The following is a 16,879-nucleotide window of genomic DNA, read 5'->3' as shown; positions in this document are numbered from 1 at the left end:
GTGGTGTTAGTTTGGGTACATTAAACATATTTCTCCTGAAGCTTGGGCTCCTTAGCCTGCCTCAACTCCACAATACTTGAAAGCTATTAGAATCTTTATGCATTCACAAGAACAGTCATGTCTTTATTCTTTCCAAATACCTTTGAAGTAAACATTAACCACACTGCTTTGCCAAGTCATTTGTCCTATAAAACAAGGAACTTGGAGGGTATGATTTCTAAGCTCCTTGCCAGTTACAGTGGTTTCTCTTAGGCTTACAAAATGTGGGGGAATTTTCTATGGCTAAATTGCTGAGTGCCTTCCTCATGCTCTGTTTGTGTCCTTTTGTGTAGAATAGCAGAAAGAATATGGGCTTCTGAATCAGATGCATGTGACTTAGGATCTTGCTGCAGACACCAGCCTTGGGACACCTTTAAAAATAATATGCCATCATACGCCTGCATAACCTGAACCTTCTGATTTTAACTGATTGCTTCCTGACCAGTCATCTGACCAGGCTAGAGACCCCACACAACTGAGTGAAGACAGGCTCCACATAAAATATGGAAGAATTAGGGCCAGGGTGTATTCAGATTCAGAGAGAAAGACAGACAGAAGCAACCATGAGAGACAGTCCATTATTTCCTGAGGTCCAGTTGTTCCAGATATACTACTCACTTCTTATCCTTTAATATTTCTATGATAGACCATTATATTCATATTATAAAACTCTTATTAATACCAGCTTGAGTTCTGTCCTTGAATCCAACATCTCTGACTTAGAAAAGATGTTCAGGGACCTATGATTTTCTCTTACTTCATCTGTAAAGTGGGAATAATAAAACACCCTTGCAGGGTTGCTCTGAGAATTATATTTGATAATGTATGGGAAAAACTCCCAGTAGAGTTGTGAATAGTAGGTGCTAAGTAAGTTGTGACCATTAGCTTCCTGAAAATTTATGCCTCATAAATAAACTACCAATTTATTAAGAATTCAAATCATTTCTGATACCCTACTATCTTTGCCCATCATTCTTTAAACACACCAATCTAATGAGTCTTTCAAATTGATTGCAGCAAGTCAATTCCTTGATAACATCCAGACTATCTGATAAGTAGCCATACTCCTTTCCTTTGCTCTCTCCCCATAAGTCAAGGTAGGAGAACAGGAGAACAATTTAATGGTCATTCTCTAGAAGTGATGCCACCCAATGCTCATAAGACCACAGTGAAGAGCTAGAAGGCCTTTCTCACCTCTCTGCTGGGTGGAGTAGTGCACCCCTCCTATTGATGGGAACACCCGCATAATTGGTGACCTTGGAAACAGACATGAAGGTTATTCCATTGACAAGTCTAGAGAAATATGCAGTTTATGTTTATGTGTATATGTTGACAGAATACATGTAATTAAATAGTTAAATGTACTGTGGTCTCCAAGTGTTGGTAGAAGACTTGGTATTTATTAAAAATCGAACTCATATTCTCTTACCCGTACTTACGGAATTGAACAAAGTTTAATGGAATAATAAGAGTTTTATAATGGAATAACTACGTAAATTTTTGGTCTCTTTGCCAAAATGATCTTTATTTAGTCTCTTAACTCAAATATCTCCTCTCTGCAAAGCCTCCTCTTATTGTTACAATCAGAGTGCCTTCCCTTCATACAGCACTGCCCGGATAGTCTGCTTTGCTTACTTGTGTGCCTTTTCCCTCACAAATTGGGAGCTTCTTTTTATGAATAATTATAGCAAATATTTATTGAAGATTACCCTATCTGCTGTACATGCTTTACATGAATTACTTCGTTGACTCACCAAACGGTCCTTTCAAGTAGTACTATTATTCATCCTCATCTTACACATAACAAAGCCAAGGCAAAGAACAGTTAAATAGTGAGGCCAAGTTCACACAGCTAGTGAGAAATGGGACCTGCCTGATCTCAAAAGCCATGCCATAACTACTGCCCCATACTGCCTCTTGGTGTGGGTAGAAGTCCTATCTTACTCATCCCTGCCACCACACTGGACCCAGCAGAGAGCCTAGCACATGGAGATGCTCAGTCAGCGCTGAATGGAGCTGCATGGAGTAGAAATGCCGGGGATGGTGACACCTTTGCTGTGACTGGTTGGGCATCTGATGCTCTTCTGTGAAGAGGACAGTGCTGGACTAGGTACGTTCCTCCAGCCCCTGGCTCTCTCTGTCCTACCTCATGTGTCCTGCTTCCTCAGTTCTGCTCCTTCCTAACTACAGCCTGTGGATTCCAATTTGGAGCTTAGTTCAGACAAAGGGAAAGCAGAAATCTGAATGACCAATGCGGGATTGAGAGAGGGGAAACATGAAGTTCAAGAGGGAAAGGAAGATTAAAATCCACGTGTAGGGAAATATTTAACCTAATAATAACAAAATATTATCTGAAAAAGGCGTATCATAATGTCAAGGTTTTGAGTGCTGGTTCAGTGCCCTTTTCTCTGACTTAGGCTGAGAGCAATCTGATGGGTGTGGCTTAAAGACACAGATCACATGTAGATTTGGGTGTTACTCAAGCAAACAAAATATCCGTGCAATAAATCTGCCTTATGCACTCAAGCAGGGAAGAGGTCCCCTAGAACTCATCAGTCTCCCGGTCTGCAGAGAAGACAGAAACAACATGAGTACAGCAGGAAAAGTAAGCAAAAAACAGGACTGTTAGAAATATATTCTCATTAATAAAGTAAATAGAGGGATACAGTATTCAATGACTAATTTAAAATTCATATCTAAATTAAAATGATGCAATGTATATAGTATGCAGCCTATGCTACAACTTATAATCTACTGAACTACAAGGAAAATGGGCTATTCCTAAATAACTTTAACAAGAATGTATAGAATCTGTGTCTGTTAAAGTCTTTATTTCCTACATTAAATAAATGTGCAGTAAAGTGAGTTTATTCCAAGCTAATCATAACTAATTTGTAATTCCAAAGTCAGAAAAGTCTGACTGTCAAGAACTTATCTTTATTCAGAGAAATGTGAGCTGTAAAGAAGAAAAGAAGTAATCTTTTAAATATCATAATTGAAATGTGTTACTCTTTGTAATTACATTCTTTTTATGAACATTAGAAAGTTAAGTCTGACAAAATTTTTGTGAGAGGAATTTGATTGAGAAGATTGAATTATGCTTTAACACTTACTATAGTATCTCTTTAAAAATGCAAGAGAATATCAACATGCAAATATTGATTAAAAGGGATCTGTGATGTCACAATTTAGGCAATGTCCACAGAAATCTTATGTAACAGTATCTTCTCCATACAAAAGTCCACAGGATTTTATGGAATATTAATACTAACCCAATTTGAATCTCATATTAGCACTGGAAAAACAGGTTCTAAGTCTTCCACAAAGTGATATTTATTTGTTCAATGTGCTGGCAAGTTCAGAGACATGCATATGGTGATTCAATATAACCAGATCCTGTTTTTAATTATGTAATTACAACAGGTTGTGCAACCTTTCCAGGATCTGTGTTGTGTTAGGAGGGGGGCACACAGTGAAACGTCTTACTATGATCTCAGTTTAAAGATTCTGACATTTCTATACATACTGTGTGACATAATAGGCTTGTAGCAGTAAAACTGTTTGGAAATCACATGAGTGGCCAATTGTCAGTGGTCTTAGTCCACCTCGCTTTATTTTCACCCATTACTTATTAGTATTTGCATTCCAAATGAAAAGCAATTAGGAAAAAGAAAAATTAAATATACCAAAGCACAGCTTAATAAGAATAATGAGTTCATAGAGCAAAAGTATAAAATAGTCATTTTAATGAAAATAGTAAATGATGAAACAGGCAATCACTCCTCCCTCCTGGGATGCAATGTTAATAAGTTGGCCTTTTGATAGCATTTCATTTATATCTGAACTTTCTGCATTTTACTTTTCTCAAATGCTAAATGATGACAACACTAACATTTACTTCATAAAGGGGTTATGAGACTTTAATAGGTTAATGCTATAAAGCAGTGGTTCTCAACCTTCCTAATGCTGCAACCCTTTCATACAAGTCACGACCCACAGGTTGAGAACTGCTGTAAAGCATCTAGAATCATACCTGGTGATAAATCAATAAATAAAAATAAATCAATAAATGTTTGTCCAAGCTATTATTGTTGCTGTTATTAACATTTTGTAGAAATAAATCAATAAATGTTTGTCTAAGCTATTATTGTTGCTGTTGTTATTTAACTTTTTGTTAACTTTTAACTACCATGGGGTAGTGAAAAGGTAAGGCTGGATTGCTCTTAATTCCCTGGACAGCCAGCTTTGTGACTTGGGGAAAGTTATTCAATTCAAGTCAATTAATCGTCGATATTTCCATTCATAAAATAAGGCAAATAATTAAATAATACTGCCGTGGTAGCTTCCTTATTGGGTTTGAAGACAGAGCCTGTGATTCACCCAGCACAAGCCAAAATGTGCCCGTCACAGCCTAGGCACTTGATGATTAGGACCTCCCACTGCCACTATGTTTTCAAGGATTCTCATTCATTTTCCTATGGCCCAGGTCAAGTACCCTGGAAAGTGGAAGGATTTAACAACTTCTGAAAATGAATTGTCGGAAGAACAAATTGTTCTTGATTTTATCATTTTTGCAATGACAGTTCTCTCTAGAAAGATTTTACAACAATGAAGATAGGTTTGCTAGCAACCACTGAAAATATGTGTTCAACTTTTATTATTAGAAGCATCTATGGATAAGCTATGCTAACTAGAAATTCAAACACACAATTTTCCAATTTAAAAATTTGTGGATGTGCAAACATCATGAGTTCTAACGTCTGTAATTTGTGTCCCAAATCTACTCTGGAAGGAATCTCTACACTCAAATTAGATGGCAAAACAGATTTTCACAGCTAAGCTTCAACGAGCGATGCAAACAAGTAGCACCCAGAAGTGGTGAGAGGAGAAAAGACAAAAAAGAGAAAGAGAAGGCATCCTAGGGCCGAGGGCAAGTTATGATAAAGACATATCTTTTGGTCCTAAGAAGACAACTGAGTGAGGAAGTAATAGATTTTATGTTAACAGACACTGGCTGTGTCAGCAAAATAATAGTGACTTAGAATTTCATGTACAAGCCAACAGTGGGTAAACATGGACTTTTAGGACAGCAATGGGAAACAGCAGAAATAAATACCTTTGAGGGAAAAAAACGTAAGGATAGTCTAAAAGAATAAATTCTCTTTTATCTCAACATCTTACTATATTACTACTGAGTTCTGGTTCTTTTTCCTTATGATATTGCTTTATACTTTAAAAAAAAGATATTATAGTTTTATTCTCTTTGTAAACCAGAGGTATTCATTTCTTTGGAGAATTTATTAGTTATCTCACAGGGGACTAGATGATCCCTATACAAAGATGAAAAGATACAACTACTGACTTCAAGAGTGGGAAAAATAAGTTATCCTCTCTGATTTTCCAGGTAATAAAATGCAAAGCGGCTGTGCTATGGGAGACAAGCAAACCCTTTTCCATCGAGGAGGTGGAGGTCGCACCCCCTAAGGCCCATGAAGTACGGATCAAGGTGAAATTTTATTTGTATTTCTATTTAATTTTAGGTTTAAAAAATTCACCAAATATTAAAGATAGAAAATACCAAAAATCCATTACATTTGTTGTCAAGGATATATGTAAACATGAATTGTTAATTTTTTAAAAAGTGACCAGGGAGTATATGTCATATAATCTCAGGGGGAAAAAAAATAAAAACTTCTGTGCCTGTATATTTAAAAAGAGCAAAAGGATATATAGAAAGATTTTAAATAAATTAATATTAAATACTTTCCTGGTGTTAATCTATAAAAAATGCATTCTAGTATCATATAAGACAAATATTTCAGATTCAATTATGTCACAGATTATTCTAAATTGTTTAATTCAGGAAAAGAAGGTAGAGAAGGGTTTTAACATTAACCCTTGCTTGGGAATAAAGGGTACCTTTTGTATTGGGTAATAGTAGGGACCATTAGGAATCCTTGAACACATTATAGGAGCACAATTTCATAAAATTGTACATGTTGAATGCATTGGAGGGTCATAATCTTTCCCAAATGTGATCCCCTTCTTTTTACTCTGTAGATGGTGGCTGCAGGAATCTGTCGCTCAGATGACCATGCGGTTAATGGCACCATGTACGTCCCTTTTCCTGTGATACTAGGCCATGAGGCTGCCGGCATCGTGGAGAGCATTGGAGAAGGGGTGACCACGGTCAAACCAGGTACAGAATTCACACTCAAGGGAGGTTCCTTGGTTCACGACCCCAAGATCATCCAGTCTGGATGAGGAAACTGAGGCAACAAGAGATGAAAAATCTTGCTCAAGGTCACAGATCAGCTGGGCCTTGAAGGTTTCCTCTCCTTCCCTCCCCATCTGGCTCAGGCACAGATGCATTCAGGCACTCAGACGTTCTCCCCTTCAACAAATATTTCTGCAAGATGCCACACACCAGGTGAGAGCCTATGGATATGTGAGCTCACAGGAGAAGCAGCGCCTGCCAGTGTGGAGTTCCTCACCTGGTCACTCCAGTTTGGTGTTGCTGGGCACTGCCTTCTGCCAGAGCCAAAACAGAACTAGCAAGGGACAAGAGAAGTGTATGCAAACTGTTCTGTGCTGAGTTACAACGTGGAGGCTGTGTGGCTATGGCTGAATCAATATGATCTTTTCTTAGGTAGAACATGGACCCGTTCAGCAATTTCATCTTCCAATATAGCCTCACTTCTAGAGCATGGAATGAGTGAAACCAACTAAAGGAAAGGGAAAAAATGGAACACAGCAGAAGGCATCTGGCCATAAACAATGTCTGCTGTGTTACCGTTAGCCATGCAGGCTTAAAGGGGACTGGTTACCAATTGCAATTTATTTTTATCTTTGATATTTATTCAACCCTAATTTCATTGTGTTATTATAATATAAATACTTTTAGAGGTAAAAGGTGACTAAATAGAAAATTTTCATACCATCATTTCCACATAGTTTATCTATAAAACGTAATGGGCCAGCCATTTGTCTTGGTCTTTTGGGATAGATGGAATAGATGATTATAAATAAAAATGAAGTTTAACTCCAAAAATTCATTTTAGCCAGTAGATTCGAACTTCTGCCTAACCAAACAATTAGACTGTGAACGGAAAATGTTTTATGAAAAGGTCTACTTGAGCTTCTGGTCTTACTACTTCCTGTAGTTACAAATAACTTAATAATAAAATGCTATCTTTGCCTTTCACTCCCTCTCCTTCACCACAGCAGGGAAAAGAGATATGGAAAAATCACAGATCATCAACTGAGAACATTTGAAAGTCAATCTTATCCAGAAAGAAACTGTCTAACTCACTGTTGAGAGTTGGGGTTTTCAGAGGAATTATTGCATTCTTCTTTGGCCTATTTTGGTTAGTTTTCCTCAAAAAATTACTAAGATTTAAAAAAAAATTCCTTTGATAATAAAAAAGCATAATCATTTCAAAGAACCAATAATTTGTTATTAAAATGCTCATTTTTATTGTAACTCAAATTATAACAGAATACCAGGTTGTTCCAAATCTTGTGGAACTATGGAAGACTCTTTCAACTGAAAATTTTTATTGATACTTACCATGAGAATATTTAAGATTTAATTACTTAAGGATTAAATAAGATGATGTGGGTAAACCCCTCAGGAGAAATCAGAACACTCAATAAAAGATAACTGTTAATACGGATAAATAATTTATTTTTGAGACAGAGTTTCACTATGTCGCCCTTAGTAGAGTGCTGTGACATCACAGCTCACAGCAACCTGAAATTCTTGCGCTTAAGTGATTCTCTTGCCTCAGCCTCCCAAGTAGCTGGGACTACAGGTGCTGGCCACAATGCCCAGCTATTCTTTGGTTATAGTTGTCATTGTTTGTCAGGCCTGGGCTGGCGTTGAACCTGCCAGCTCTGGTATATGTGGCTGGCATCCTAGCCACTGAGCTACAGGCACCAAGCCGGGAGATAAATAATTTTTATATCCATGCTATTTTCCATATTTACATTTCCTCTTTGGGAATCTTCAGACACATATAAACCCAAACCAATGACAGGATGGGCCAGCAATGACAAATGACACAGATGTGACTAGACTCTATTTTCTTAGAGACTTTTCAAAGACACACACCTTTAATACATACACACAAAATTGAGTCTTGCCCTATAACTTTCTGAAAATTTAAGATGAAATTATTTTATCTCCCCAGGTGATAAAGTCATCCCACTCTTTACTCCTCAGTGTGGAAAATGCAGAGTTTGTAAACACCCGGAAGGCAACTTCTGCTTGAAAAGCAAGTAGGTTTCTCATACTCTTTGCTCAGCCCTTGAGTTTGCACTTAGTTAACTCATGCTGCTGTCTCATGCCCTTGTGTGTCTCTGTGTTGCACTGACCAGACTGAGCCAGAATCAGGGGAGCTTGCAGGATGGCACCACCAGGTTCACATGCAGGGGGAAGCCCGTCAACCACTTCCTCGGCATCAGCACCTTCTCCCAGTACACTGTGGTGGATGAGATGTCTGTGGCCAAAATTGATGCAGCTTCACCCCTGGAGAAAGTTTGCCTCATTGGCTGTGGATTTACAACCGGTTATGGGTCTGCAGTCAATATTGCCAAGGTAGGAACGGTAACAGGTGATAAGACCAGTTACCCTCAGGTTGTCGGGAACCACAAAGGAAGCCATTTCTCAAGAGAATCAGAGATTATGTTTCATAGATGTGAGGTGTTGATTATGAGCAGAAAAACAGTCCCAAGAAGGAAGTGATAGCATTCCTTAGAAAATTCTGCCCTTTATCACAGAGAAAAAGCTGTTCATACTTGGTTAAGAAAAACTAAGATTTCACTTTCGATAATTATTCTTTCACGTTTTTTCCTTTTGTGATTATTAAATTTCAGGGCTGAGAACTCCTGTAGTCTTTTATTCCACAATTAGAGATCACCTAGACATATGTTAGGCACGGAGGTTATGCTTGGTTCTGAGGCAGCAAAGATAAATGAAGTTTCCCTTTGAAGATCCACCACTCCCCCCATTAGGATCGCCGGTAGATCTGAAAGCCTTACGATAGATCTCCAAACCAAAAGTCATCCACTCAGTGGATTTTTCTAAGAAAAGTAATACAGTTACATACTTAATTCACTCATTATGGGAGTTCACTGCTACACCTCCTCCCCCTCTGTGAACACACACACACACACTCACATACCCCTCAGAAGTGGTCAACTTCAAGGAAAAATTCTTTAAAGTCTCCTCTTCCCAACAGGCTGAAAGTCTATGAGTACCCTTCATACATTGGGATCTAGAGACACAAAGCTCATTGCTGCTTAGCATGAGAGCCGATGCTAGAATATTCACCTCCAATCTCTTGCTTAATCTTAAATCACACTACACAATTGTTAGCACTTTTAAATCCCATCACAACCCTTAGTTTTTTCTAAATAAGGGAGAAAGTAGTACTGTACCACACAGTACAGAGAAACATTTAGTGATTGAATAAGTGAATAGATACCCTAAGGCTGACTGTAGAAGACAAAGTTTGTTTAATAGCCTTTAGCCAATTTAAACAATTTAGAGCACATCTTGCCCAGATTTCTGTGACTTTTGGACTTAGTCTTTTGAGAATGGGCAGGTGGTCTCAGTGAGCCTACCTATAGAGCAGAAGCTGAGAGTACTCAGTAATAGATTTTACTCATTATTAAAATAGAGACAATTTTTTTTGTTAATTATTATGTATTTTATAATGCAGGGATATACTGGTCTTGACTATACTTGTCTTAACTAATGGGATGTGGAGTCAATTATTAAGATATTGATTGGATAATTTTTGAGTCTCCTTAAGTAGTATTTTCCACTAATTTCATTTCCACAAACTGCCTGTGGGTAAAGCTGGCTATCAATGGATTTAAGCAATGAGATTCTCTTCGAGATTGCAGTCACTGACATCTAAAACTCAAAGATCATCCAGTCCTGGGTTCCCAGACTGGGCTTCCCATTGGAGTCACCCGGGGATAAGGTACTGCCTACAGAGATGCTGATTTAATTGGCAATGGTTGTGGCCTCAGCAGTGAGAAATTTCTTTTATGTCCCTCGAATGCCTCTAATATGGAAAGTTTGAGAACCCCTAAGTAGTTCAACCCCCTCCATTTAAACATGAGATAACTAAAGCCAAAGGAGCTCTGGACGGCAGATTGACATGTGAGTCTGAGTAGCTCTTGATAACAGACAAGGCATGGCATTTATAAAGCTGAGGCATGTTCTAACAATTGTTACTTAATCTATTTTTGCCTTTTCTGAAAATCCAGGTCACCCGGGGCTCCACCTGTGCTGTGTTTGGCCTGGGAGGAGTTGGCCTGTCTGTTATCATAGGCTGTAAAGCAGCTGGAGCATCCAGGATTATTGCTGTGGACATCAATAAAGATAAATTTGCAAAGGCCAAAGAGGCAGGTGCCACTGAATGCATCAACCCACAAGACTACAAGAAGCCCATCCAGGAGGTGATAGCAGAAATGACTGACGGAGGAGTGGATTTTTCGTTTGAGGTCATCGGTCGGCTTGACACTATGGTATGTACAGGATGTGCCTTGAGATTTCTGTGTCTGCAATCTGGAGTATGCTTTTAGACGTCAGAATATAAATACTCCGTATAAAGAATATTTTTAAAATAATGAATGACATATCTCCTGCTTTTACCAGGTTTGTTTGATTTATTGAGAAATCTTTTGTTCCATCAACTAAACAATGCTGTGTCAAGAAATATTTCCTCTTGATAAGAAAAAGGGTTTGTTTTTTAATTGAACCATTACAGATTTACTTTATTAATTACTGGTAAAAACTTGAAACTTAAGTAAATATGAATAATATACATTCTGTTCCCAAATTGGTAAGTTTCATTCCCCACATTCTTAACAAAAATGGCTCAACAGTTGTTTAAATGCTTTAAACATGTATTCCAATTTATTTTTACATATCACACACTGGCCAAAAGGAATGAGCAATTTTAGATCAAATATCATTTTATTAACCAAAATATGCCCCAATGAAAATGACTACTTTAATGTATTACTATATTTTACCAGATAGCACCAGGCACACAGCTGGTGCTGAATATGTGTTGAAATGAGTATTTTGAAAATTCAACAGATATAACCTCTCCCAAATTTAAGAGATATGTATCTTGCATTGTGTATAGATTACATGATATCATACATGTAAGATACCTAGAACACTGGTACCTGTCATGTGGTAAGCTCTCAATAAATGTCAGTGGGCATTACTAAAATGAATACTATCCCCAATCTTGCAGTGCTTACATCACCTTTGAAATATGCATCCCATTACTTTCAAATAATTATAAATACCACCATGTGTAATGGGAAACACACCTCCAGTTATATTTTTCTTACACTTTCTTTTTCATTAGAATCCTACTGAAAAAGTCTGCAGAGACCAACAAATCCCCATGTTCAGGTTCTCCTATAAGTCCAGGCAATGTGGTAAAGGGGAGCAGCACCCTGAAAGTAAAGCCCTTTGTAGCCTTTATCTGGGACAATATGCTATTCACACATAAGTGTCGAGAGAATCCAACTTTTCCAAAGCTGCTTTTCTTCTTATACTCCTTTTCTATTTTTTCCCTCTACTTTCTCATGGGAACTAGATTGTTAACTTTGTTTGAAGATACCAGTGCCTGACAGCCACATGTTCTGAGGATACCTGGTCTTCCATACATAATAATCCAAAATCAAAGGACTAATTGTGATATGCCTTGGGAATCCTAAAACATTTTCTTACTACAGAATATGTTCAAAAGCTGACTAGAGGGAAAAGACATTCTGGACTGTCTTTTGAGGTTCTGGAATAAGAAGTGTACTTTAAAGTAAAATCCATACACGTTAAAAAAATGTTTAAAACATGTCTAGGTATAAAAAGAACAGGTATCCAAACAATCAAGTGGGAAAGAGACAAGGTGATGATTCACTCATTATATCTTTTTCACTATCAAACAATCTAGTTCAAAGGGTTCAAATCATATTTTTTTTTTTTTTTTTGAGACAGAGCCTCAAGCTGTCCCCCTGGGTAGAGTGCCGTGGCATTACAGCTCACAGCAACCTCCAACTCCTGGGCTCAAGTGAGTCTCCTGCCTCCGCCTCCCAAGTAGCTGGGACCACAGGCGCCCGCCACAACGCCCGGCTATTTTTTGGTTGCAGCCGTCATTGTTGTTTGGTGGGCCCGGGCTGGGGATTTGAACCCACCACCTTAGGTGTATGTGGCTGGTGCCTTAGCCGCTTGAGCCACAGGCGCCGAGCCTCAAATCATATTCTTAATAAATCAATGAAAAATCAAGGAAAAATAAATTCACCAACTCATAGATTGCCTGAGAACCAAACAGTATCCTTATTTAAGGAACCAGAATGTAGAGCCGTTTGTAATGATGTTTGCCACTTTATTACTTTATAAGGAAACGTTAAGCATACACAACTGTATTCATCCATTCTTTCATTCAGAAGATATTTTCTGGGCATTTCCTAAATCCATAGCACTATCCTAGGCAGAAAGGGGAAAAAAGAAGCAAAGACATCACCTCGTCCTTGCACACACTTACATACAGTCCAGCTAAATTGATACAACATGATACTGTGCATTCGCAGTAAATACGATCAGAGTCCCCTTTGATGATATTAAGTGTTAATGTTTTTATTCCAGATGGCTGCTCTGTTATGTTGTCATGAGGCATGTGGCACAAGTGTCGTTGTAGGGGTCCCTCCTTATTCTCAAAACCTCTCAATGAACCCTATACTGCTGTTGTTGGGACGCACCTGGAAAGGAGGTGTTTTCGGAGGTATGTAGTAATGTTTGGGGGCCAAATTCTCACTAACATCAGATTAGCTCCCCTTATACAAGTGACAAGGCCAAGTTCTGAAAAGCAACAAGGTCAAGAAGTAATCAAAACTCCTGTGGTATCTGTAGGCTCCAAATCAACTATGTGGAACTGAAGAAGGCAGAAGGCCCCAAGGCAGACATTTCTGGTGTCCCCATAAGGACTAAGGACCCTTGTTTACCTGGGGAGATTTTTTTTTTAAGTCAAAGCACTGAAAAAGGATATGAAACACTCTGTAGTTTTTGACTTCAGTAACAGCAGTCTGAGGAATGCAGAACCTTCATAAACTTTCATTTTAACATTACTCAGAAAGTCTTCTCCCCAATTTTCTTACCCCGGCTAACAGTGTTGTCTTCTTTTCAGGCTATAAGAGTAAAGATTCTGTCCCCAAACTTGTGGCTGACTTTATGGCTAAGAAGTTTTCATTGGATACACTAATAACCAATGTTCTACCTTTTGAAAAAATAAATGAAGGATTTGATCTGCTTCGCGCTGGAAAGAGGTAGATTTTAAATTTTTTGTTTGTTTGTTTATGGTAATGGCTTGGCTGACCAAGGATTAAGAAGTAGAAGGAAGAAAAAAAATTACAGTGCCCTGATTTTCCTTTATCAGTTCAGTCATCACATGCAGAGAATATAAGATAATAACGTGGGAAGCTTCCTATTTTGTTGAAGCCAAATTAAGTTGGTTACAACATATCTGAATAATGAGAGACACTCAGCCCTACTTTACAAGAGAATAGTCATCTTTGCCAAAACAAGGATCAGGTCACACAATAGTAATTACAACATGGAGTCACTGAAGCCTGGTACCTAAATAAGGCTGACATTTAGTGGCTGTGAATTTAAATTATATTCGAGACATCCCCAACATTTTCATTATGGGAAAAGGTAGCACTACACTATGTTTTTTTTTTCTATTCAGATGTTACTTGTTTTATTTTTTGTTTGTTTTTGCAATTTAAAAAGAGGTTTTTTCTACATATAAAAGTCTCTATAAAGGAGAAATGTACAACATGCTATTTTAAATTTGTCTTACTTTTTTGTAAATGTTAGAAAAATAAGCAAATTCTACTTCCTACTTTTAGCTTTTAACACTGTCATCTAGTAAGAGGAATTGTGTCATCTGCATTTATTCAAAGCAGAACTCGTAATAGGCAGTTATATCCAGCCCCTGCCTTATCCCTCCATAGTCCATGCTTTTTCTGCTACCCTACACGTCCTTTCATGAGATTTTCAACCTAACGATATTTCCCAGGCACTCCTATAAAATATTAGACTAGTTAGTTCATCAGACAAATATTCTTCAGGAAGGAAAGAAACACGTGTCTACAGAGCACCAGCTGTTCTACTGATTTTCTTATTTATATTTATTATGTGAGTCCCAAACCATGTTGACGTGCCAGTTTCAACTTCAATGATTGAGAAAGGAGAAACTGAGACTCAGAAAGAACATGTTTAGGACAAAACCATACCCTTAGTAGGCAGGGGAACTAGAGTTCAAAAATCTAGTTGTTAGCAAATCAGTTCGCTTTCTATTAAGCTACACTGCCCTCCAAAGTGCCTGTGTGTGTGTATGGAATATAGTAGTCATCAAATGTTAGTTATCATCATCACCATCATTAGGTTGGAAAGACAATGGCGAACATGGAGATGACCAAACCCAGTGTTGAACAACAAAAGAATTCACTAAGGGTACCTATATTCACATTATGAGAATATCATACAATTAAATAGGAAATTTTAATATCATGAATCTACCAATAAGCAAAGATCACAAATTGTAATGCTCAATATTGGTAAGGATAAGGTGACACGAGTACTTACATATGCTGCTTATAGGAATATTAATTGTTACATCCTTTTGAGAAAACAGTTGAGAAATTCATATTAGAAATCTTGGGAAAAACTTAGGTTTTTGTCTAAGCCATTTCATTTCTAGAAAACTATTCTATAGGAATAATCAAATATTTAAACATACATATGCACTTAAGAGTTTTTATCTATTATCTGTCATATAAAAAATAAGAAACCTCCTGGAAGTTCCACATTAAGAGAATTATTAAATAAATCCCTATCATATATTAGAAATAAATGAAGTCATTAGAAAGAAATGATTTCATTACAATGGGAGATTCCCCTGATATAATCTAAGGTTCATAAAATGGAGAATACAAATTGAGCATACAATACAATTCCACATTTTCAATAAGACCAGTAAAACATGTACACATGTCTAGAAAAAAGTTGATTAAAATTTAAGAAAATATTAACAGTGGTTATCTCTAGGTTGTAAGAGTATGAATTATTTTACTTTCTTCTGTATACTATCTATTTCAAAGTTAAGTACAAACATGGTTATACTTGTCATACATATTTATGTAAAAAAACTTAAAGAAGCATGAAGACCATCTTTTCTTAGCATTTATCCATCAGAGAATGGTTTTTATAAAGGATAAAATGTGTAATGCCAAGCATAAATGTTGTATTTCTAATCTTTATAAGAATGAAATCTCTTAGAATTAATACAAATTAGCTTTATTATTTACTTTTAAGAATCCTTAAACATCTCTGTATCAAAACTCTATTAAATTTTCAGCATGGCCTTCACTTTATTAAATTGTAAGTTCTTCCAGACTAGTATCTTGTAATTTATACAATTTTATATTCACGCAATTTTGAATCCCAACATTCCATATTAAATGTATGACCCAGATAAAATTACAAATCTCTCTACATCTCAGTATTTATAATATCTAAAATTAAAAAAATGAAAGACTACCTTGTAGTATTGTTGTTTAGGTTGAGAGTTACATGAGAGAAGGCATGAAAAGTATCTAGAAAGTATCTGACAAATAGGAAAACTTAGTACTTAAGAATACTGTATTACCCATTGTTGTTTTACATTCCTTCATTTCCCAGGAACAAGGGCAGTCAGAAGTGATTTTTTTTTGAGGATGCTAATGTAGAATTGAAGTCTAAATGGCAGTCATATTGAGGATGTTATAAACAAGCCTAAGATTGGAAAAAACACAAGCGACAACAACAAAAAAAGATGAACTATCTTTTTATTTGATTTGACCCGAATGCATAGGGATGGGAATGGAGTGGCTGGGAACACACATTTTCACTGAATCATCTCAGGGGCACTCTCACCTGCACAAGTGTGGACTGTCCTCAGTGCTAACACAGTGTCTTTTCTTTCCCATTGCAGCATCCGTACCATCCTGACATTTTGAGACTATACCAATGCCTTCCCTGCCAGCCACCTCCATCCCACACCCTCTACAGCACAGACTGGGCAATGTCATTGATTCTGTTCTGCAGAGATGTTATCAGTCAATTACACATGACCACTTTCCAAAAGAAATAGAAATTGATATGAGATTATTTTTCAAGCAAACATTTAAAATCCAAGGGAAATCTGGATAAGATGTTGAATATCATATGGGGAATTGAGCCCAGTTAATCATCCTTCTTAATCATTCTACTTTATGTCACCTTTCTTATTGAAGAAATAAACTTCTTGTGCTTTCTTGTATGTCTGTGTATCTTTTTAACCCACAGGCATTGTTGTCCAGTGGAGGGGACTCTCCACTTGCCCTGAACACACACACCAGGCTATAGGACTTGAAGTCTTCTATTTCTACTTTCATTTCCACTACATATATTTTCTATTTTTATAAATTGTATCAAAATTCCAGGATAAAAAACTATACTATTATAAAGGATAGACTCATATTTATAAGTAGAGTAGATTGGCCTTTAAAAGTAAAAGCAGGCTTCAGGTGCCGATGGCGGACTGCACCTAGCTTTCCACAGATGCTCCCATCCAGGAGAGTTAAAAGACAGAAGTTTAGCAAGTAAGCCAATGGTTTGGAGCTGAGCCAAGATAGAAGGTTGAAGAATGCACAACATCCCTGCTGAGGCAAGTTGCAACCCCAAAGATACAAGCAAAAGGTACTGAATCCATTACCAAGCGGACGA

At 37.2% G+C, this 16,879-nt stretch overlaps 1 protein-coding gene across 2 annotated transcripts; it reads left to right on the top strand.

Annotated features, from left to right (window-relative positions):
* Nucleotides 1–2,543: 2,543 nt before the first annotated feature.
* On the top strand, nucleotides 2,544–16,433 carry LOC100957258 (alcohol dehydrogenase 1C). 2 transcript variants are annotated; one of them, XM_012810562.2, is made up of 9 exons: nucleotides 2,544–2,644; nucleotides 5,444–5,545; nucleotides 6,100–6,238; nucleotides 8,232–8,319; nucleotides 8,419–8,638; nucleotides 10,321–10,581; nucleotides 12,719–12,854; nucleotides 13,257–13,395; nucleotides 16,107–16,433. In XM_012810562.2, the coding sequence occupies exons 1-9, from the start codon at nucleotides 2,627–2,629 to the stop codon at nucleotides 16,129–16,131; spliced, it is 1,128 nt and encodes a 375-aa protein (XP_012666016.1). In that variant the 5' UTR covers nucleotides 2,544–2,626; the 3' UTR covers nucleotides 16,132–16,433. The 2 variants fall into 2 exon arrangements, with proteins under 2 accessions (XP_012666016.1, XP_023374165.1); XM_023518397.1 differs by lacking the exon at nucleotides 2,544–2,644 and adding an exon at nucleotides 5,083–5,172.
* The last annotated feature ends 446 nt before the right edge of the window (nucleotides 16,434–16,879 follow it).

Source organism: Otolemur garnettii, unplaced genomic scaffold, assembly GCF_000181295.1.
Source record: "Otolemur garnettii isolate 467f Iridium unplaced genomic scaffold, OtoGar3 scaffold00137, whole genome shotgun sequence".
Taxonomy (NCBI): domain Eukaryota; kingdom Metazoa; phylum Chordata; class Mammalia; order Primates; family Galagidae; genus Otolemur; species Otolemur garnettii.
The sequence above is the reverse complement of the archived record's forward strand: the minus strand, read 5'-3'. Positions and strand labels throughout refer to the sequence as shown.

What these genes read in the sequence shown, in the direction of transcription:
- LOC100957258 (XM_012810562.2), top strand. An exon ending in AACTTCTGCTTGAAAAGCAA is followed by an intron (nt 8,320 to 8,418) that starts GTAGGTTTCTCA and finishes TGCACTGACCAG; the next exon opens with ACTGAGCCAGAATCAGGGGA. An exon ending in CTGCTTCGCGCTGGAAAGAG is followed by an intron (nt 13,396 to 16,106) that starts GTAGATTTTAAA and finishes TTCCCATTGCAG; the next exon opens with CATCCGTACCATCCTGACAT.